The 22790-nt window shown below is 35.6% G+C and overlaps 1 protein-coding gene across 1 annotated transcript in view; it reads left to right on the top strand.

Annotated features, from left to right (window-relative positions):
• Nucleotides 1-22790, top strand: part of HCN1 (hyperpolarization activated cyclic nucleotide gated potassium channel 1) — a 191712-nt gene that overhangs the window by 83553 nt on the left and 85369 nt on the right. Inside the window, exon 3 of the mRNA XM_021553855.4 lies at nt 17101-17262. Within this exon, the coding sequence (XP_021409530.1) occupies nt 17101-17262 (162 nt within the window). The remainder of the gene's footprint in view (nt 1-17100; nt 17263-22790) is intronic.

The following is a 22790-nucleotide window of genomic DNA, read 5'->3' as shown; positions in this document are numbered from 1 at the left end:
TAGACTGAAAGTTGATCAAAAATAAATTTAAAATAATAAAACCAGCTTTTCTTGCTGATGTGGTATTTGTGAAAATAATATCAGGATATTTCATAGGGGTGGAGGCAGATTGGATTAAGAACAGTGCTCCACTCTGGTGTCTGACAAAAGAGGCAGGGAAGAGAGAAAGACAAATAGCTCTGCTTTCCAGTGATGCCAGCCATCCTACACAAAGTTAAAATGATGGACAAAGTCCTGCTTGGCTGATTGTTTTTTTTCTCCACTGAATCAAAGCACTTGTTCATGCCCTTAAAATAAAGTACTTGCTAAGTGCTTTCCTGAGTTAGGCAGAAAATGCTTATGCTGCATCACCTGCAAATGCATATTTGTTATTGAACAAACTAATGTATAAAGTTCTTCTTTGGTCAGGTGCTGGGGTACTATTGCAAGAGAGGTCCATATCATGTAGATGGAAGACAATGAGAAATTTCTATTGCTGAGGCAGCCTGATTGAAATGCTTTCGTGATTGTAGTCAGTTTGGTCATTCTGAATTTGCCATGCAAAATAGAAAGGATTAGTTCTCTGCCAATATATTTTATACTTACTGTAGTATTTTCTATAAAAAATCTTCTTGATAAATGTAGCAGCCCATATCTATAATCAGTATGATGCATTAAATGCTTGTTTTGGAAGCAGTGCACTTTTTATCAATGAACTGTGTCTGAAAGTAGCCTATGGTAGATTAATCCATTTTTCTATCAATAATCTTTCCAAAATAACACCAATATATCCCTTATTGACACAAGCTATCAAGCAAAGGGGAAAACAAAACAAAGGAAAATAATTGAATGCAAGAAATAAAAACTAAAGTGAGTAAATAGATGCTGTGGCTGACATGGCATTTGGCTTCATGCTGTTGCTGAGGAATCTTCCCCCGGCCCAGCTCATGCTGAACAGGAGGAAATCAAATTCAAACTCAAGCATCTGAAATGGAGTTTCACACATCTGAGACAGGCAATTAATGTGATTTTTAGTTTTCCACTGTTTTGGTAATCTGGGAATTTTGAGTCAGGAGAAGGGGCTTTTTTTTCCTAATTATTTATTTCTTTGTAATATAAGGATTATTTATTTTGCAAGTTTCTGTAAAAGTTGTTTATTTTATTGCTACTGGCTGATACAGAGAAAAAAAATAACTTCATTATGTTTTTAGAATTAGCATTTTCCCTGTTGTCAGGCCGGACAAACAAAATTTCATATACCTTCTTTACTGCATATTTTTATTCCTAGGAATGCAGCTATGAAGAAACAGTCTCATTCAAAATATTTCAGCTGTCAAAAATTCAAATTCATAAGCTTATGAATACCCCTAGGTGGCACTAAATGCTTTTTTTGCTAAAAAATAATCAAACACTTTATATGTAAATAAAAGCAAAATCATAATAGCTTAATATGCATGATGAATACTTTACTTATTTTCTCAAATAAAGGTGGCTAAAAGCATTTTTTTAACAGCTGTCATGGTTTAACTGCAGATGGCAACTAAGTACCACAGAGCTGCTCTCTCACTTCTCCTTCCCCCTTCTCTCATCAGTGGGATGGGGAGAAGATAAAGGAAAGAAAAGAAAATGGAACTCATGTGTTGACATAAGAATAGTTTAATAACTGAAACAAAGTAGAAGATGATAATAATAGCAGTTACAATAATAATAGCAGCAACAACAATAATAATCACAATAATTGTAATGCTAGTACTAATAATTGTAATAAAAAGGAGAGGGAGAGAGGGAGATAAAACCGAAGAAAGACTAGTGATGCAGAACAAATTTCTCACCACCCACTGACAGATGCCAAATCCTGTCCTTGAACTCTTACAGTCTTCTTTGAGGCAGCTCCCAGTTTTTGTGTGCTGGGCATGTCAGTCTGTGTATGGAACATCCCTTTGGCCAGGTCAGGTCAGCTCTCCTGGCCATGCTCCCTCAGCCCCTGGGGCACCTGAGCAGTGCAGAGCACAGGACACTGAAATGTCCTGGATTTAGGGCGAGCACTACTGAGCAACATCCCAGACATCTCTGTGCCACCAACATGATTCTTGGACTGAATGCAATGCACAACAATGTACCAGCTTGTAAGAAAAAAGTCATTCTGTCCCCTCTGAAATCAGTACAATGACTCATGGAATAATTTTTTTTTTTGGTCTGAGGATTAAGTGATATTCTACTAAAGTATTTTTCAGAATTTTATGGAAAATATGTACAAGGACTTGAATACAGAATATTCTTTAAAAGGGCATAAACCTTCCACTAAAATATGTTTGTATTTTTATTTAGATTTTAACATGTTTGAATACTTCCTTGGTAAGGCCATGCCAACAGGGACAGAGGGGACAAACAGGAGTGTACTGAGTCTGAGTGATCGACCTGTTTCATAAGACTAAAGACTTTCTTGTTTGTGAATTAATCCATTTTGGTGAGCAGTAAGTCTTGAAGTGTGTTAAGTGTTATGTTATTCTTTTTTGTCTGTTGGCTGCAAAATCTAGACACAGCTGTCCCATGGGTTTGTGTGAAGACAGAAGACCCCGTTCAAGATAGGGTTAGCTTTTCGTACAAACATGGGGCAATGCAGGCCTGGGGCAGAGCTGCATGAGTACCCAGGCTGGCTCATCACTCTCATCTTGGTTGCATAGGGTTTGGTTGTCAAAAGAGTCTGTCAAAAGAACAGAGGAGCTACAGTGTTTGCTCCCTACCCTCTTGCTTCACCAAACCAGGAAGAAAAGCCACGGCAGTCACCAGTTACAGAAACATCTGTACCATTGCTGAAGTAGCACTGGGGATGATGGCTTCAGTCCTGTTGTTAGCACAACTGTTTCTGTGACATCTGATGTAGAAAAGCTGAAGTAACCAAAGCTGAAAACCACAAAAGAATATTAAACTGTGTCCTAAATGAATATTAGTCGCAAGGCAGTTTTACAACTAATAAAGTGTTAGATACCTATAAGCCTACTGGAATAAAATGAAATAGACTGTATATTGAAGAACAAGATGATAACATTGTACAGTCGTAGAATTTCAAATTGGAAACAATCCACAAGGATCACAGGGTACAACTCCCTTTTGATCACATGACTATTGAAAATAAACCGCAGGATCAAGAGAATCCTTCATATATTCCTTGAACTCTGAGAGGCTCTGAGGTGCTCTAGAAAGCCTGTTCCAGGGACTGACTGTCTTCTCAGTAACCAACTTTTTTCCTAATGTCAAACCTGGACTTCCCCAGTGCAGCATCACTCCACTTCCTTGTGGCCTGGCACTGGTCACCACAGAGAGATCAGCACCTCCCCTTCCAAGCTGAGCATGTCAACTGACCTCAGACACTCAGTCTTGCCCTTGAGACTCTTCACCTTCTTGATCCCTCTCTTCTGGACACGCTCTAATAATTTGATATCCTTCTTCTATTGAGACACCCAAAACTGCAGACAGTACTTGAGATCCACACCAGTGCAGAGTGGGACCATGTTCAGACATCATGGTTTTCATTGTATGCGTTGAACTGCATGGTAGTTTTTCTTTATCCTAAGCCAGGATTGGCCATGTCTAGGTGATGTTACTTAGCAAGACAGGTTTTTTTACCTTTTTTTAAATCTGGTGTAAAATAAGTAATAGGAATAGCAAGGAAACTATATGGATTTTGCATGTTCTCTGTCCTGGATTTCAGTGATTGGTGACTTGGGCTAGAGTTTATTTTTATATATCCAGATTTAACACAGACTGATGACTCTTTCTCTCACCTTCCTGCTCAATAGCATTTGAGGCTACAAAACATATAGAGCAGTATCAGAGTGTTTTCTCATAGGTCATCAGAGAAAGATACAAGAGTAATAAATGCCCACATTACATTCTTCAGTTGGTTTTCATATGAGTCCTGTGTAAACTTCAAAATATGCAAAATCTACTAATTACTTGCATTTCAGAAAAGAGCATGTACATCAGCAAGGCCAATTTTACTGCTACAGATAGAAAAAATTCAAGACCATTTAATACAGACTGTTACAACATTGCTGTTTGTGGATAACAGAGACATGCATGTTCTCAGTGCCAGGAGTATAGACACACAAATAGAACTTGAATTTACATACATTTTAATGTGGAGATATGTAAGGAAATATTAAGGGATCCTTTTTCTAATTCAGTCATAAAATCAAAATATGCAATATCTGGTAAAATAGAGATTAATACTTGAAATGAACTAAAATTCATATGAACAACAGCTCTTCTGTTTCATCTGACCTTGCCAAACAGCTGTCTCTCCCTCTTGAAAACATGGCTCCCCAAACCTTTCTTCCCTTGTGACTAGGACAGACTGCCATTTAATTCAGCCACAAAAGGACAGACAAAATCAAGTGAAATGCTGCATCACTGAAGATGTACCGAACTCCTCCTGACTTTTGGGAAAAAGGATTCCCTGGGGTACCTGAATGTATGTACATCCCTGAGAAGAACTCTGTTACATTCTTAAGAAAAGATATTTTTGAAATCAACTAGATGGAGCAGGAAATTGCGTATTGAGTGTGGCATTGTTCAGAGCTGCCTTTATGCACAGAAATAACATTTTTGGTAGTGAAACGCTGTTGAAGGGTGTAGCCAGGATAGATGACATCCTTTCTATGTTAGTACATTATATCCATTGTTAGAAAACAAATTGTACACTGTTTTCCCATTTTAACAGTTGTGTTTTAATGAAGAGAAAAGAGCTAACAGTACATTAATGGAATAACATTTGGCTTGTAGCTAAGAGGGAAATACTAAGAGAGCAGATAATTGTTTTAGAATTGTGCTCCTTCAGAAAGGAGGAATCAATAATCACTGAAGTGGAAAGGGAAGACCAAATGAAAGGAAAAAGAAAAAAATTGAAAGGAAGATGTTGGAGAGACCTGACTGTGATTTAGTGAGGATTTAGTCTGTGGTTACATAATCTTTTTGTCTTTTGAACATAATGTACTTTCATTAGTTGTTTTGCTTTGAATTTCAAAGATAATGTTGGCTTTATTGTTACCGTGGTGCAATGAACTCCTTTGTTTTTGGAAAAAAAAAGTAGTTAATTATTTAGTGTTTCTTAACATGAATAATATTTATCATTGTTTTTCCCCATATAAAGAAACTGACTACTCCCACTCCATAATCCAAGGTGTGTACAAAGGATGAGCATTATTTATTGAAACTATATGTGAGAAATATATGACCTCCATGTGCTGATGCACAAGAAATAGGGTATCAACCCCAGAAGAGTTCTCTGTCTTCTGTCACATATTGTCCAGATTGCCAGCAGAGAGCCAAGGATGAGCCATAGCATCCATCTCTCCTGTTTCTCAACAATGAGCTGTTCTGCAGCTCATGTTGTAAAGAAGTACAAATGAGCAGAATAAGTGCAGGATTTGTGCAGAACACAGTTTGAATATTTAACATGAGGAATGTTAAAAAGTAAGACAACTTCTTTATTTATTTTTAATGTGTTTATTTCAGAAATAGAAGTCAGATGTAGCCAGTCAAACCACAAAATATTTCCCAGAATGATCGTGACTGTGGGTTGGGATTTTTTTTAAAATTTTATTTAGCAACGGCATTTTAAAGTCTAGAAAACATGTGGGTGACCCAGGAATTAATATTATTTTGTTTTTCAGGTCATCAGAGGAGAAGAAGCTGTATTTGTCAGGTTGATTTATAAAAAAAAAAAAGTTGTTTATTGCTGCTTCTGGGGCTGGGAATATTAGAGCAAATACCATGCAGATGGATTCACCAAGTGACAGGGTCATTTAGGCAGGTGATAAATTGTCCAGAGTAATTTCAAAATTGTACTTCAGGGAGTACTGTCTGGTAAAGAATTGGGTAAGTCCTAGTCCACATCCAGCAGTCTTTCAGAAAGCTCCCTGCAGCCTTATTGCTTATAGAGCATTGCTACATGACGTGAACTGTGTAGACAAATAGTTTTTGTAGCTCTGCAAAGCCATGACTTCTCCTGCTCTATTTCCTTCCTAGAGTGATGCTACACACATGTGTAACCTACAGTTGCACAGCAGTTATGCAGCTGGAAAAATATTTGGAGATAAAACATTATCTATCTTGTGGGACCAAGAAATAAGAGGCACTGATAAATAAGAAGCTCTGCCACCATCCCCACAAAATACTTCAAGACACCCTAACTCTCTTTACGAAGGGTTCAGCTTACATGCTTGATCATGGCATGTGGGCAAACCTAGTCAGCTGGAAGTGTTGTAATCAACATTAGACTATGTCAGGAGAGAGCAGACCTGCTGGCAGCAGGCCGGTGCTCCTCCTGGCACCACCACTTCTGTTGCTCTGGGATGTGCTTCAGTGCTGCTTTTTTCATCCTTGTCAACCACATATGAGGTTCTGTCACCTAGTGCTCCGGATGGCACTACCTACAACTACACAGTGCACAATCTTAGCCCATTTTCATGCAGGTTGATTTGGTTTTTACATGTCTTGGTTCTCCTCCCTTCTGCAACCTTTGTGTTCTCCACTGTTCTTTTCCTGGTCTATTAGCCGTACCACAGCCTTTGGAAGCACTTGAAGCATCTAGTGCTGGTGCTGCCAAATGCAATGATGATATAAATACCTCTCCATCCCACTGTCACTCTTCAATTGCGTAAATACTTTTCTTGCTAGTCAGTCTCCGTCACAGCGCAGTCACAGAAATGTAATCTGCAGCACAGGGAGCACGCAGGATAAATGGCTCCAGGATTTAGCCTTCTGGAAACAAAGGATTCCTGTAATTTAGGATTAAGTTAGTGAAAGGAAGTTGATTGAAATATCATTGAAAACTTGCAAACTCTTCCATTTTTATTGTAGGCATTAAAATAATGCTTTTCTTTCTCTGTCCTATTTCCTGGAGTTGAGTGATTTTGCAAATATCCCAGACTTATTACTATTTTCTTTTTATTTTTTAGTAACTATTTTTAGCCATCAATTTATGAGGGAAGTTTGATAGGCGTGCAAATATGAATAACCCAAAGGATATTTTTAAGTGAATCACAGATTTTGCAGGGTAACCTAAATCACAGTAATACTGGCTCAGAGTTGGCAATATTGCTACAATGTGGTAGTTGAACTACTGACCTTTTCATGGTAGCTATTGGGTACAGTCATTCTAAAAAAGGATGGAAGAGTTACTTATTCTGGGCTTGAGAATCTTTTATCAATATTTTTTAATATAATGTTCTCTGTTGGAGTGTATAAAAAAAAAAAGAAGGTATTGCACAGGGACAGGGTATAGAAAAAGTACAATCTGGAATAGATGAACTGAAATTGTACTGCAGGGATGCTCTGGAAAACAAGAATAAGAGAAAGCACAGAAATTAGGGGGAAATCCTCATCAACTTACTGAAAGTAAATAGTTTCCCTCTAGATGTTTAGTAACAGAAGAGTCTGCCTTTAAAAATACAAAATGAGTCTAAATCTCAACACAAATTTGGAATTGCTAGTAAGGATAGTCTTTTCTTTAAAATAATTATGATCTATTTTTTTAGAAATCTTTCTTTTCTTTTAAATATAAGCAATCTAGAGAAACCAGAAAAGGAAAACACCAGGATGCTTAGTGCTGTAAAACAGAAGGACTAGACAAAAACAGATGATGGAGAAGGAAAAAAATTGATTGCAGCCTGTATTATAGAGGAATGCATTCAACCCGCAACAAGAAAGTTCTTGGAGGACCAGTGTAAATGGAATCAAAGAATCCAAGAAAATGTTCTAAAGGAAATGTTCTTCCTTCTGTTTTAGGAGGAATTGTAAAAGTTGGGGCACAAGGGATAATTCAAAGAAGAAGAGCACGTTTGCTTCAAGTTCTTAGTCTGCAGTTTTGCTTCACCACATCTTTTCCATTGGCTGCCAGACTGCCACGTATGAGTTACGCAGTTTCTTGTGAGCCAGTTTGATTCCAGCTGCACTTCGGAGACAGAGAGAATGCAGAAGCTGGCCACTGCAAAAAGGCTGTGCGAGGCTTAGCATGCTAATCCTAAGAAACCAAAAAGTGAAATGCATTTGGTTCAAAAGAAGTGTGAAATGACAGGTGATTTGCTTTGTGCTGTGGTCAGTGTTGCAGTATTTCAGCACAGCATTGAACCGTAGCCTGTGATGTCAAGGAAGAGCTAACACAAGCACCAGCCTGCACTGTCTGTCCTGATGTGAGGGTGCTTTAATTGCTGGTGTACTTGTAGCAGGCTGGAGCTGGAGGTGGGGGTCAGAGAGTTAAAGGCTATATGAATTGCTCTTGAAAGCAGATTAATTTCTGTTGCTTTTGTAAGTAATAAGCTGTAAGAAAGTAGCCTAAATTACTGATCCTTCAGCATTGAGGTCTAGGCTGGGTAGGATATTTACTAGAAAGAGCTCACTGTTGTTTGCTAAACCCGTAAGATTTGCAGAACACGGGATGGAGCATGTGGTTCTGTGGAACAACATACAGCTGATTTTAATGATGTCCATGTGGATCCACTGGGAAAGGCTGTAGGCAATCCCATAAACAATTCCCGGCAGTAGATCAGGGCAAGAGTGCAAGGAATGAGTGCATAGAAGGTTGTTCTGTCACTAAGTGCAGGCTGGACTTAAATATTGGTCTGAAGATAACATCTAGAAATGATCAGCAGAAATGTTGATACATGGAATCAAAATAGTTGAGAGGGCAAAGGTTTTCCTGGGAGAAACAATTGTGTGTATGGTCTACTGAAACATGAATGGTCAGCTAAAAGCCATTAATTGTGCAAAATATGTTTATTTGTGTAGTGTTCAACAGCAGATCTCTCAAGACTGGGTAGTTATATAAAATATGACTGGAATGATGAAATGTTGAGACCAAATCTCTGAAGAGGTACCTCAAGTGATCATCTGGGGTGACTCCAGTGTCAGCAAGAGCTGTGGCAGGGAACTAGAGTCAGCTTTTGGAAAGTGCAGTCTAGTGGATCTTTTTCCATTACCATTAGGCATTGTGTTTGGTGAGGTTAAGTAGTTAAAAAAAATTTACTAAATGTAAACTTTGAGAGACTGTATTATAGTAGACACTGTGAGAGGAATTTACACATTAGGCTTGCTGTACAGTAACAGCTTTCTTTTTAAAACAGTTTTATTTTTCAAAATACCTTAGCATAATAAAACAACCAATTTTAAAATTATTTAATATTAATTTATTTTATCAAAAAACAATGGAAAAACTCTAGACACAATGGCCCCTCATCAACATTTCACTGTTAAAACTGCTAGCAATAAAATTTAAAATCTAAGTTGATTCTGTACTGAATTCAGAAAGATTTTAGCCATCAGACTCAAGTGTCAATTTATAATAGATAGAAAATATATAAAAATCAAAAACCAAAAAACCCAAATAAGACCATGAAAGAACACTTGCTTCTTTTTACTATATATTTCCTCTTTTTTAATACTACCTATATGTTTATATTGTCTTTTGGGTTTTTTTCTCAATCTCCCACTTTCTTAAGCTCACAGGATATCAGTAGAAAAGGTGAGTATTAAGGGATGTGAGCAAATCATGTTCATGCACATGCAAGCATACTCTCACTTTTCCTAATAATGGTAGCCATGGACTTATCAGATGTTGAACACAGAAAAATAGAATAATTCAGTATATGAATAGTTCAGTTAAAGGTAGTTTTGTGTAATAAACCAAATAAACATAGTATTTTTGAAGAGAGACTATCATATGCAAATTTCCAAAGCAACATCTTCAAAATGTTGGGTTTTTTTTTGTTCTGTTTGGTTTTGTTTTGTTTGTTTGTTTTGTTTGTTTGTTTGTTGGTTTGGTTTGGTTTGGATTTTTGGCTGTATGTTGCTTTTTATCATGCAACTGAATTCTTAAAATCTTTTGGTGATTTTTGAGGCAAGTTATTAAGATTATGATTCTGGTGTGTTCTTTGTACCTGCTCAGCAATCTTTTTAATTAAGCCTTTAAAACTGTAAAAGATGCCCTCTATGCGATTTTGAGTGGCAGTAAGATTTGAACAGGAGACTTCATTTTCACAATGGTCTTCACTTCCTACAAAAAGGTTCTCTATAATGTCATCCAATTAGCCATATAATTTTTAGAATCATTTGTCAATATTATGAAACATTGACTTAGACCATGAATCACTGATTCCTTACTGGAAGAATAATTTATTCACATATGTTCTTTTATCTGTTATTTCCTGGATTTTTATGACTCTGAGCTACTATGATTGACTTAAATATATTTGCTATTGTAAGATTTTAATCAGAACAAGTGAATTTCATGTATTTAGGGCCTGAAGCATTCAACTGTTGAACAGTTCCAAATTTCATGCAGTATCGTACACTAATCAACTACCTTGATTTGTACTGATAGTGTTGGGGTTTTTTTGTAACTATTGGCCTATGAACTCTTGAATTAAATTACTAGCCAAAGCAAAATTCATATTCCAATATAGTATGAAATTTTACGTATTTTATTCACAGTTTAAATCTATTCTTAACAACGCAAATCTATAAACATTAAAACAATTGTGCCTCATAAAGCAACATTTATTTGGCTTTTTAAAAGGAAGGTATTGCATGCTATTAAAAGAAAGCAGTTAGAACCAGCTTCATCTCAGAACTTTTATTCCACATGAAATTTAACATAATTACTTTACTTTTCTATTCTTTGGCCATTATTTCCATGTTTGGAAATGAACCTCATCAGCTTCAGAAAGGCATCAGTTTAAATTCCCTAGAAGAAATATTCTTCATTATTTTTATTGTTTTCAATGAGATCATTACACTGCCATATAATAATTAGGACAATTGATTTGAAGCTCAGCTATGTGGCAGTATGAGCTAGGGAGAAGGCATCATTAAAAAGAACTGTGCTTAGTGAATCATCCATTTAAATCTCAAAGTGATACTTTGAGGAGTAGTTAGGATCACATAAGAGAAAACTTTCTTTGGCTTTTCTACACAGTTTCCTTTGCTTCCCAAAGCCACATCTGCTGAGATATGTGGCATGCAGATTTAGTAAAAAAATTGTTTTACAATAGTTTCAGATACAGTTTTTGTAAATATAGAAAATTACAACTTTCTGTGTACATCCAATCTTTTGGTACTTCATCTATTATGAAAAAGTATCTGATTTCATTTTGTATTCATAGAGAAGGGAAGATAAAAACATTACTGCCTTAAAAAAATTCTAAAAAGAAGGTCAGGAAAATACTGAGACTGAAAGAAGTTGGTTACATGTGTTACATTTGTACAATGATGATTGTAAAAATATTTATAAATGCATAGAAAGTATTGTAGCTGATTTGTGGTTATTTATTTTGATTGAATTATGCTGTTTGATCCATGGGCCTGTTGGCCGGATCGTTTTCTTCCCATTTCAGTGTAAGTTACACTCAGAACACTGCTCTGTTCTTTCTCCTAAATACCTGTCTCTTGGGAAAAGATCTAGTGTGCTGGGGATAGAGCGTAACTGCCACCAAAGTTATGCCTTAAAAATGAAAATAAAAATGAGTTCAGGGTTTGAGTGACTTGAATGATCAAAAAATTTATAGAATAATTTTATCAGACATGCATTTTTTCTGAAGAATTTGCTACTTCCTAAGATTCTCCCTGCATTGTCTTGGCATTTAGATATATTTTATTGTAGATTTCTTAGTAAATATAAGTCTGGTATTTATTGCTTGTTTCAGATTCACTGAGGATGAGAACTGGTTTTGTAACTGTGTTAAAACTGGGGAATATAGACTTCAGAATCTGATACTAATTACTAAAATGCAGTCAGGTATCTGATATTTGAAGAGTTCTAGGCAGTGATATTTTTTAGTATTCACATTGCTTGTTCAGCTGCCTTTTCAGCATAGTGGGAATCCCTGCCTTGGCAAAGACTAAAGGGGAATAACTTATTTCTCTTCGTTTGTTGCTGCCAAAGTACATCTTCATATTAATAAAATAAACAGTTCCTCTTGCTCAGCTAGTAAAAAAAATCTTAAATAATATTTTGAGCCATTTACAGACTGGCTATATCTCCCAGCTGCCTTCCCTTTGAGACATAAATAATTATGAAAGAAAATAAATGTCCCTTCTAGCTCAGCTCCATGCTCAGATGGTCTCCAGCTTGAGTTCAGTGATGCTGTCAGTGGAAGTATTTGACCCATCAAGAAGCTTGAGCTGAAGTTCAGGTGGTGCTGATGCTTGAAATGATGCTGAAGTGGAAATGGACCTACACTTCAGGCTGCCAAAACTATCAGTCTCTTAAGTTCATGTACAGTTCCAATGTTGTTTGCCATATGGTCACACTCAGTTTGGTACTATGGCTTAAGAGGAGTTACAGCTGAGCTTTGTCACAGAGGCAGGCTGTTCGTATTCTGTGTTTATGTCCTCCCGACAGCTGTGAAATGTTTTTGGTTTGTTTATACTTTGCTTCACTTCAAATAAATGCTTAGTCTAATAACGTACTTCATGTCATCTGTATAAGTGATGAATGAGACCTCCACCTCTGTAGAAACAAGTGAGAATTAGCAGTGGTGATTTTATTTCAGAATCCTGAATCCTTTGTCATTTGCTTGCTTTTTTCTTTGTAGAGATAAAGTGACTGCTCCTCTCAATTTAGATGTCAAGGTTCCACACATTTATCACATGAGGATAACAAAACCACACATTCTGAGTGAAGTCATGCCCTCTGTGTGCGAGTTAATATTTAGTATAGCATTGGCCAATTTACAGTATTTATATATGGTATTTGCAGAATTTAGAGATGGTAAATAAATATTGCAGAACTTAAATATGGTAAATAAACATTGCTTCCTGGTTATATGTGACCTTTTCAAGTCTTGCCTAAATATTCCTTTGGCAAAGTAGTTCTATTAATGCTTTCAGGTTTAACCTGTCACATTTCTGTTTTGTTCTTCTGTTCTTTTTTATCAGCAGAAGCTGGCTTCTATTTGTACATTTTCTTGAATTGGAATAAATGGGACTCCTATTATAAAACCTAATGTCAGACTGACTCCATCTAGAAAGTAACAAATTTTAAAGGTCACATAAAATAGGCCAATCACAGCTCTTTTTTTCTGAATATGTTTGATTAAAAATAGTTTTTTCTGTTTATTAAATCACTGGTATTTTCCCTTCAGGGCCAGCTAAAGCAGATCTTTGCATTTGTTGTCAGCTTAAGGTCACAAATACAATTAGATTAGATAATGCTATATACCTTTTCCCACTACTGAATTATCAATGATGAATTATTTATCATAAAATTAAGCACACATATCAGAAATCAGTTGAGTGTAAAATGTTACCCTGAGGGCATAGTCAGGTATTTCAATCAATGCATGTTTACATCTGCTTGTGTAGATGTATTTCCAGTGTAGAATGTGATAACCTAAAATTCTCAAAGAAACTGGCTTTGGTAGGAGTTGAATCAGACCCATAGTATCCCAGGTGATATTTATGAAGAATATATTTTAAAGTTGATTTGTGAAATATGAAATAGATAAAGAAAAAAACGTGGTTATCTTTCATCGTTTAAAGAAGATCAAGAGATGTATGCTCAAAAAGAGGCATTGTGTTCTCCTTTTTGTATTATTTTATTTCCAGGGAGCTTTGTTGCAACTGCTATCTTAAAAGTAAACATCCAGCTCAGATAGGAGAATTCAGATCCTACTGTTTATAATCTCTGCTTAGTTGGTTGAGGGATAAACATAATAATTTTGGGCTGACCCAGAGACTGAATCAAAAAAATCCTTGTCACTTTCATAGCTGTTATTTTGCCCTGCAGTCCAGCTTGGAGTTTCACTGCTGTAAGCACATCTTTCAGCGTACCTTCCAGAGCTGCACATGTGCAGCTCTCCCATTTCCCCCTCTGTGTCTATTTAATATTCCAGACTCCACACAGCTCACTTGGTGCTAGACCCATTTCATATTGCCCAAGGCATGTTGCAGATCTCCATTTGAAGACTAAACGTGGGATAGCTTTGTGATGCTAAGCACCTTTAGTACTTCTGAGAAGTGGAAGAGGTGTCTGCATTAACTCGATGAGATGAGATTTGAATACATTTTTCTAGGAAATTCTGAAGTTTTATCCTTCATTTAATTAGAATTAAATTCTGATTATTTGTAAATATTAATGTTTATATAAGCTGAACCTAAAAGTCAAAGCCAGTGGAATAACCACCCCTGAAAGTGTTCAAGAAATGACCAGTGCCATGGACTGTTGGCAAGGTAGTGTTCAGTCAAAAGTTAGACTTGCTGATCTTGGAGATCTTTTCCATCTTTTTTGTGGTTCTATGATTGTATGATTCTAAACTGAACTAAAACCACAACTGAACAAATATACTAATATCAGAGTACCAATTATTGGAAGGCAGAAGAGGCAACCTGTGCATTCCACGACAGCAGTTCAACAGCTTTTATGTTCACTTGGTTAAAATATACATGTGCTAATAATTTAATATGACAGCCCTAAAATGCAGTTAAGCTCCTGGGCTGGTAAAGATTTTTCCATCTCAGGCTCAGAAATTCAAGTTAGCATGACCAATTTGATATATACACTATTATAAATGTGAGGAAGGAATAGTATGTTTTCTGCTTCTTATGTGGGAATAAAAAGAGTCATTAATAAAGTGTGAGTGAAAACTGAGATAAAACATGTGAAGTCTGACTTCTTCAGCAATTTCTTATTCTCTATGAGCAATACTGTGCCAAAACACTGGAAACTGTTAATCTGTGGTTTCATTTTGGCCATTGTCAGAGGCATTGTCAGTTATTCAGGAAAAAAAATAAGGTTTCCAGGCTATTGATAAAAGCTTGTAAAATTAACAAAGGAAGAAATTATGAGTTCTTAGAAGTGAGTTCACAGGCTAGATTTTTTTATTTTACTTTACTTTACTTTACTTTTATTTTATCTTTTACTTTATCTTTTCAGGTATATGGAAACTATGAAAAATGACAGTACTATAGCCAAACACAAACAGACAAACATAACAAAAACTGAAATGAAGTTGAGCAACAATGAAAAAGGAGAAATATTTATGAATTTTTTCCTATTGCAGGAAACAAAACTGTGGGAAGAGTTAGTTCTCAGGAGGATTTTTAATTTTTTCTCATATGCAGTGATTTTAAGTAATTCTAGTAAATTTTGAGAAATGTGTTGTCCAAAATTTGCTCTCTTTCTGGTTAAACTGAATTTTTAGGTTTGAAATTAGTAATCTAAATAAAGTGACCAGATTTTCAAATATATTTTACAATTGCAATTTCCTCTTATTTGAATGGCATTTTTACATGGTAAATGTTAATGATAACCAAGCATTTATATTTAACTATGTGAGTGAAGAGCTTAGGAGCTTAAATTTAGTTGTGTGCAAATGTTTGAATTACTTTTGCTATGAATAGTATCTTATTAAAAAAATTTGTTGAAATAGAGAAATTTGAGCACACATCTGTTCTGCAAAATCAAGGAAACTGATTTGTGGTCTTGTATTTCTTTCTATCCCAGTGGAGGACCAGCTGATGGGCAAGTTACTATTTCCTCAAATAAATGGCATTAGTTTCCTGTCCTCCAATTTATCTCTGAGAAAACCACACATATCTTCGAGGAGTTTTAATGAGGCTTATCTCATTAATATGAGAATTGTAATTTGTGTACAAAAAAAAAGCTATAAAAATATGACTTATTTTATTCCTCTTGTTTCATGGTATCACAATAAATTCCTGAATGGAAAAACTTGACTTCAGTCCACAGAGCATTTAGGATGTAGTTTAAAAAAAATTTATGCCTCCTACCCCCAAGTGTAAATATGTTAATACAATACTAGAGGCAAATAAAAAGTTAAAGACACCACAATGTACTCTCCATATTTATACTTGCACTCATTTGCAATGTGGATACTTTACCTCTGCTTTTAGTTTAGATGTGTAAAAGTTAGGACACAAACTTTCCATTTTTTATGTGTGAATTTTTTAGTTTAAAAATGAAAGATTTCATCTACCAATATACCCATATATCTCTAGCAATCTGATATTTTAAGTCCTAAATCATCTGGTTTCTGTGTCTAGCCACACTACTAAGTAGTAGTTTATACTTAAAATTCCATTAAACACCAACTGTACATTCTTCAGCTTCTAAATATAATTCCTGCATAGTGATAATTATGCATATTACAATGTTACGCATTTATCTTTAGTTGATTGAATTGTGTAAGAAGTGTGGAGTATGTCTGTATTTATAGATTGGAAGTACATTAAAACCAATATATCAGGGAAGTGCTAAATACATTTTTTTCATACCATATCAGCAGCTGACTGCTGCTCCTCATGCAAATTCTGTCCAGCAAATTTGCCCAGGACAAACCTGAAAATGTCTCTGTTGTTTTTGAGAATTTTATGTGTGATTTGCTATAAGACACTTTTCAAGTGCAAATGGTTTGTGTCTTAAGAATGGAGCAATACATTGAAATCCAATTTACTTTATTTATTTGATATGAATTTATCTACCACAGTAGTCTATGTAGTAGCCATGGAATTATCAGCATTTTTGGAAAATGCGAATTACTAAAAGCTATCAACTACCTTTTTTGTAATTTTTGATTGGTGAACTGGTATATACAAATTGGATTAGAAGTATAGAAGTAGAAGCCAAAAAATGTAGCACTTGTATTGTTTCTTCACTCAAATTTTTATGCATTTGAGAAGATAAGAAATGCAAAAGTGAATCTTCTGAAGGGGGCATTAAATCTCCCACAACTTCTTAGTATTTAAATACCAAACTCATACGCAAGTAATGGTATCACTAGCTTAACCAGGTATTTTTTAATTTGTGAGTCTTGCTTCAATTGAAAGGAGTTGGAGGGTTTTTGGAAAACACTTCATTGGGTGACTTCAACACATGCCTTTTTCAGCAGCTTACATAATGCTGGCATGCAGCCAAGAATCAGGTGTGTCAGAATGGTTCTTTACTGAAATTAATGTGCTCAAATTAATGATCCTGCCTTAGAAACCTCACCATTTTTAGAAGTTCAGGATGACACTTCTTTTCCTTTAACCTGCCTGATGAAAATGAAATTATTTTAATTTCTGATTTGCAACATGTTCATCACCTGTAATTTTTGTCTGCAGATTTTCCACATGACATACGATCTGGCCAGTGCAGTGGTGAGAATCTTTAATCTGATTGGAATGATGCTCCTGCTGTGCCACTGGGATGGTTGTCTACAGTTTTTAGTACCATTACTTCAGGATTTCCCACCAGATTGCTGGGTGTCCCTAAACGGTATGGTTGTAAGTATTGTTCATTTTTCATTGTGCTTTCTAAACATTATTTTTCTAAACAGTTAGCTTCAGAATTTAGTGTAAAAACACATAGCTAGTAATATGCTGTCCTGCAGTTTATTCAAGGTTACTTTCATATTTTATTGGCTCACTTGCTAATGAAGTAAAGTTTGTTTTGTAGTCCTTATGGTCAATAAAATGATATTGACTCATTGACAGTAAATGAGCCAGAAAATACTTTAAGTTTTAAAGTCATTTTAGTTTATTAACCCTTATTCCCTAAAAAAAAGCCACTAAAAGAAATATGGAAACACTCAGTTCACCACTGCTTTCAGTATAGGCCATAATTTCAGAATGCTACTGGAGGTAGATTATTTGCCTTAGTTTCATGTAATGTTATCCTCAGTTTGTAAACTTTTGAATCATATAATGATCCATTGTTCCCAACACACATATCAAGATTTTTATAAGTAAAATAAGATAAATAGACTCAGTTGTATGATAGTTTTCTGTGTGGGAACAGAATGTTCAAGGACAGAATGTGACTCTGCGTTATTTATAAGGATGGGTAATGACTTTCTATTTAAAGGACAATGGCTATGAAAAATACTTTTTTTTATCAAGTCAGATAATGCGGCAGTATATAGAACATTTTTATAGGAAATACATTGATACAGTGAAATTTTTGGAATGGATCTGTAGCCAAAACAAAAAATGCCAAGCGGCTCTCTCATTGGTAATCTGAAAATATGTGTCTCTCCAGTTTTTGTAATATTAAGATCCATAAACCATCACCTTTATTGCAGATGGACATGTTGCTCAGTGTCACATATTCCTACTGTAGAGCCATAACAGTATTTGTTCCTTTGGGAACATGATACTGCACATTAATGTGGGAACTCCTTGACTAAGCCTGTCAGTCATACAGACAAGTATTTGCAGTCATCAGGCAACATCTTTAATGATAACCAGCATGTTTGCTGACACCTCATTGTGCCTGCTTTTCTAAAAAAAATACTGACATATCTTCAAAAATGGGATTGCTACAATAAAACTAGGTCACCACAGTGCTGACTAGCACATCTTTCCATTCTGCTGTATTCTGTGTTCTGCTTTCTAACATCTTCCATTCATGTTTACAAAGCATAAAATTTCTACCAGCTTTTTAAAGATCTGGATGAAAATCATGCTAGCGAATGAAAGGAAGCCTTGGATTACACTTAATTGAAGTATTTATCTTTTAGAAAACACTAAACTATTAAATTCTCTCTGCTCCTTAAGAGCTACATTCAATCTTAAGAGAGCTGTACAGACTATGTGCATGCTCTGACCCTTCTTTTTGCCTACCCACATACAGGGTATGTTTTTATGGAAACAATATTCTCTCTCTCTAGTGCCAATATAAACTTAGAAAGATCCTTTCTGGAAGTTGCAATATTAAATATTTTTTTATCAGCACCTGAATTTGTTTATGTTGAATGAACACTGGGGAGAAATTTGAGTGCAATTTGCCATAGTCAGTCTTTTAGGCCAGAGGCAAGAGAAAGAAAGTGGGCTGCCCACTTGGAATCAGGAACATATTTAAGACCACTCTTAGGGAAAACATATAGACCTTTCTAGATGTGTCATGGTGTTACAAGACATTTCCTAGTTGTTTTCCAGGCTCTGGGAATGAATTCTTTAACACTAAAAAAAGACAGTGAAGCTGTCATGGGATATCAGTCCTCTAAAACGATAGCGGAAACATGAGGAGGTTGATAATGATGATGATGATGATAGTTATCTGCTTTTCTGTTGAGTTCAGAATCTTAACTGACAGTCAACTTGTTTGATACTGCAAGAGCTTTGGCAAGAGGGAAACTGTACTCTCCTGGTATACTGTAGCAAACAATTTAATCTACTCTGAATTTTAACTTCTGATACTGAAATGACTGTACCTGGTACCAGTGCAGTCATTTGGATGCAAATGTAAAATTTTAAACTTATTAATTGTGATCACTGGTTTGAAGACTTACTCAAGCCAATGTGTGCTCAGCCAGAAAAAGTCAGTTTTTCCAAAATATAAGAGGAAAGTAAAAGCTTTTGCAGCTAGTATCTTAATGAAGGAAGTAAGGAAGTTGGAAGGATGACATGATGTCTCCTCAACTGACATAGCTCAGCTTACTCTTCCAGTCCATAGTTCCATTCTGTCTTGCACGTTAGCTGCTTCAGGCTGCAGAATGAAGAACTTTTAAAAGCCTTGTCTTGAAAGCTGTTTCATCTATCTAAGCTGATATACAAAAGTATCCAAATGCCTCAGGCATGCTTGTGGTTTTAATTTACAAATGCTGCAATGTAGATTAAATTTAATCTACATTAAATTACAGAGGGGAATAGGAAAATGAATGCAGGTTGAAAGTGGCTTACTACCTCTTTGAACAATGTGACTGAATACAATTGAAACAAAACAAGTTAGTTGGATTTTTGTTTTTGGAAGGTTATAGAAACCTCATAATGCAAATGAAGGAGACTACAAAATGGAAAGCCTCTCTGTAAAAGGGGATAAGATCACCCCTGGTTAACACTGTACCAACCTACAACCTAAGTAGTTCAACAAAGATCCCATTGCTATACTCTCTGCCATGATAATAATTATGAGCCCATATTGTATCTGTACTCTCAGCTTGAACCTCTTGGCAGTTCCAAAAGTAAGCCCTCGTCTTGCAATGAAATGACTGCCGATACACCGATATCTTCCAGAATATCGGTGTACTGGCCATTAAAAATAAGAACACTGATAAATGTCATATGAAAGTAAATACCCATTTTTCCCCCCCAAGCCCCCCTTACTTTAAGTCACATTCCATCCCATCCATTATAGACAAAATAAGAGTAAATTACTTGTAGGAGGGAATATAGATCTTTGATGCCATTTTAGTTTTTTTCAACACTAGGATATTTTAATTCCTAAAGAAGGTCTTTTCTGAAGAAGTTTCACAGACTTTCTTAATGATGCTGCTTAATTTCTCCTTGGGTCAGAAAGCCTATTATCAGTGGCTCCCTGTGGGATTTATCCTCAGCTTTCTGATCTGCATTGCTTTAGACTAGTGTACTTCCATAATGACTCATAGACTAAACATTTTTCTCATGCCTCAGAGTTTGAGCCAGTAGTTCCTTAGAAAATTAAGAGTAAAACTTACAGATCCACACAGAACACTAAGTACACACAAAACCAGAAAAACACAGTGGTCCTCTATTATAGTCAGTCTATGCAAAACAAGATTCTGCATTCAGTTTCAGGTGCAGTAGTTGCAAAACTAGTGTGTGGGTCCCAGCTGATGAACTCACCTAGTCATGTCTTATGAGGAGGGTTTTTAGGCAAGTAGAGATGAGAGATGACACTTTTGCCACTGATGCCATCTGGCCATCTAAACATCACAGCCTGTAACAAAGCATACCTTGCAGCAGATCATTACTAACAGTGTCTGTTAGTAACGATCTGCTAGTGTGTCTGAAGATTCCCAACCTATATGTTCCTGTCTGTATTCGCAATAATTAATTGTATGGTTAGGAAAACATATGGTCCCTTAAGCAAGGTATTTACCTGGGCTTTACATATCTTTTTATTTATAATGTTTCCTTTGTGAGATAAAAGTGTAGCGGAGAGGTATAGAATTTAACTTGAATGGTGAGTTTTTTAAAAGCCAAAAGAGATTGTAAAGTTTTTGGAATGCCTTAGTTTTATGGCATTTCCCCTGGCAGCCAATGTTTGCTCAGTAAGAGCCTTCAGTTAATCTGATTTATTTTGTTTTGTCTTTTCCTTTCTGTCCTTGCAGTTGGATTGCTTACAGCTCTCGGGATGTTAGGACGAATTTAGTAACCTGGGATTTTGCACTGTATTGATGCCCATTTGTGTCTCATAATTTCCTCAGGGACAAAGGAAATCAGACCTTCTTCATCTCTGGTGGTATCAGCATTGCTAGTAAAAGAATTTGGGCATTTCTGGTACAGAATTTGGAAGTCTCTCTTATTATAAAATGAATTACTTAAATTAATATTTGATAGGGTAATTCAGAAGGGCAGGAGATGGTTAGGATTTATAATGCCATGAGAACTGTGCTAACATATATGTAATATATAAAAAAATTATTTAGCATACTACCCAAAACTATAATTTTAATGATCACCATTTCTTACTAATAAGCACCATTTTCAATTACACAATCGCTTTTTTTTTTTTTTCAGCAAGATCTCTGCTTTACTTATTGGAGCTCAAGGATTTTATTATAGTTATTTTGATATGTTATTCTTCATTGGGTTTTGTCCTTTTTGATAATACATCAGCTTAGTACCTTCTTCCCTATAGTTGGCAATTAGAGAAGCTAATTTTCTCATGAGATTTTTGTATTTGATCATTATGTGATAATCATCATTTAGAGCTTCACAAATGTTTCTGAGTACATTTTTATTATAATAAAATATTATAGAGCCACATTTAAAGTAATAGATTCCTATGATTTCATTTGCAATGCTGAGCAATAGATGTGTATGTAAATCAAATCCCACAGTCTTTTATTGCGTGCTTAAAATGTTTGGACTATATGGGAATCATCTGATTCCTAGAGTAACTGTGGATCTGATGTGGTATACTACTATTCTAATGTATTTTTTACTCATATATTTCTATTAATGTGTGTCTATTTAGTTAGTGCAGTGTATCTTGGAACAGTAGTGCAGTAATATCGGTAACAACAATATGTAACTGGCATTCTTAGGACTAAGACACATTTTTAAATCTACAATGAGTAATTATATTACTTCTGTTATGTTCAGCTGTTCAGAATTCAGTTGCTGGTCTGTCCTGCCCTCAGCACTGACCTAGTCGCTGAGGTCTGCTTTCTCCTGCATTAAGATGATGAAGGAATGATCTGTTACACTGGTCTGGCACAAAGTGATAGGCGTAAAAATATATTAGCTCAGGAAGATATATTAATTTGTGTGATTTTTTAGTAAAAGAAACTGCAGAGAAAAATTTTGTGAATGTGCAGTGCTAAAGGACAAGGTAGGTTTAATGCAGACTGAGGACATGCGTTAATTGCAATACCAAAATCTTATGCCAAGCTAGTGGGGACTAGAGAAATAGAGTATCTGAGGACACTATTGATTTAATTCAGTGTGTCGTGATCAATGAAGAGCAGAACAAAACAGGTGCTTTTTTTTACCACAATTGCTGAGGATCTAGGAAGGCCACATTGGTTTTCACTTATGCTTTATTCTGTTTTCTGACAGGTTAGCAGGTAGCCTGCTTTTGCAGGCCTAGAATGGGAAGTAGTAATAATTGTAATAATTTTTCTTTCCAAACTCCTTGTTTCCTTCCAACCTCTTTGATGTAATATTCTATACATTTTTTGATGTCTCATATACTTTGGACTCTATTTTTGGCATTGGATTTCTGATGTGCTTAGATAAAAGCAGTTATTAGATTTCCCTAGCCTTACAGTTGTTGAGATTTCTTTTTTTTCCCAGTATATTATCTGTGCCATTAATGTCTTCTCAGA

Source organism: Lonchura striata, chromosome Z (assembly GCF_050655825.1).
Source record: "Lonchura striata isolate lonStrDom1 chromosome Z, ASM5065582v1, whole genome shotgun sequence".
In the NCBI taxonomy this organism is placed as follows: domain Eukaryota; kingdom Metazoa; phylum Chordata; class Aves; order Passeriformes; family Estrildidae; genus Lonchura; species Lonchura striata.
The sequence above is the reverse complement of the archived record's forward strand: the minus strand, read 5'-3'. Positions and strand labels throughout refer to the sequence as shown.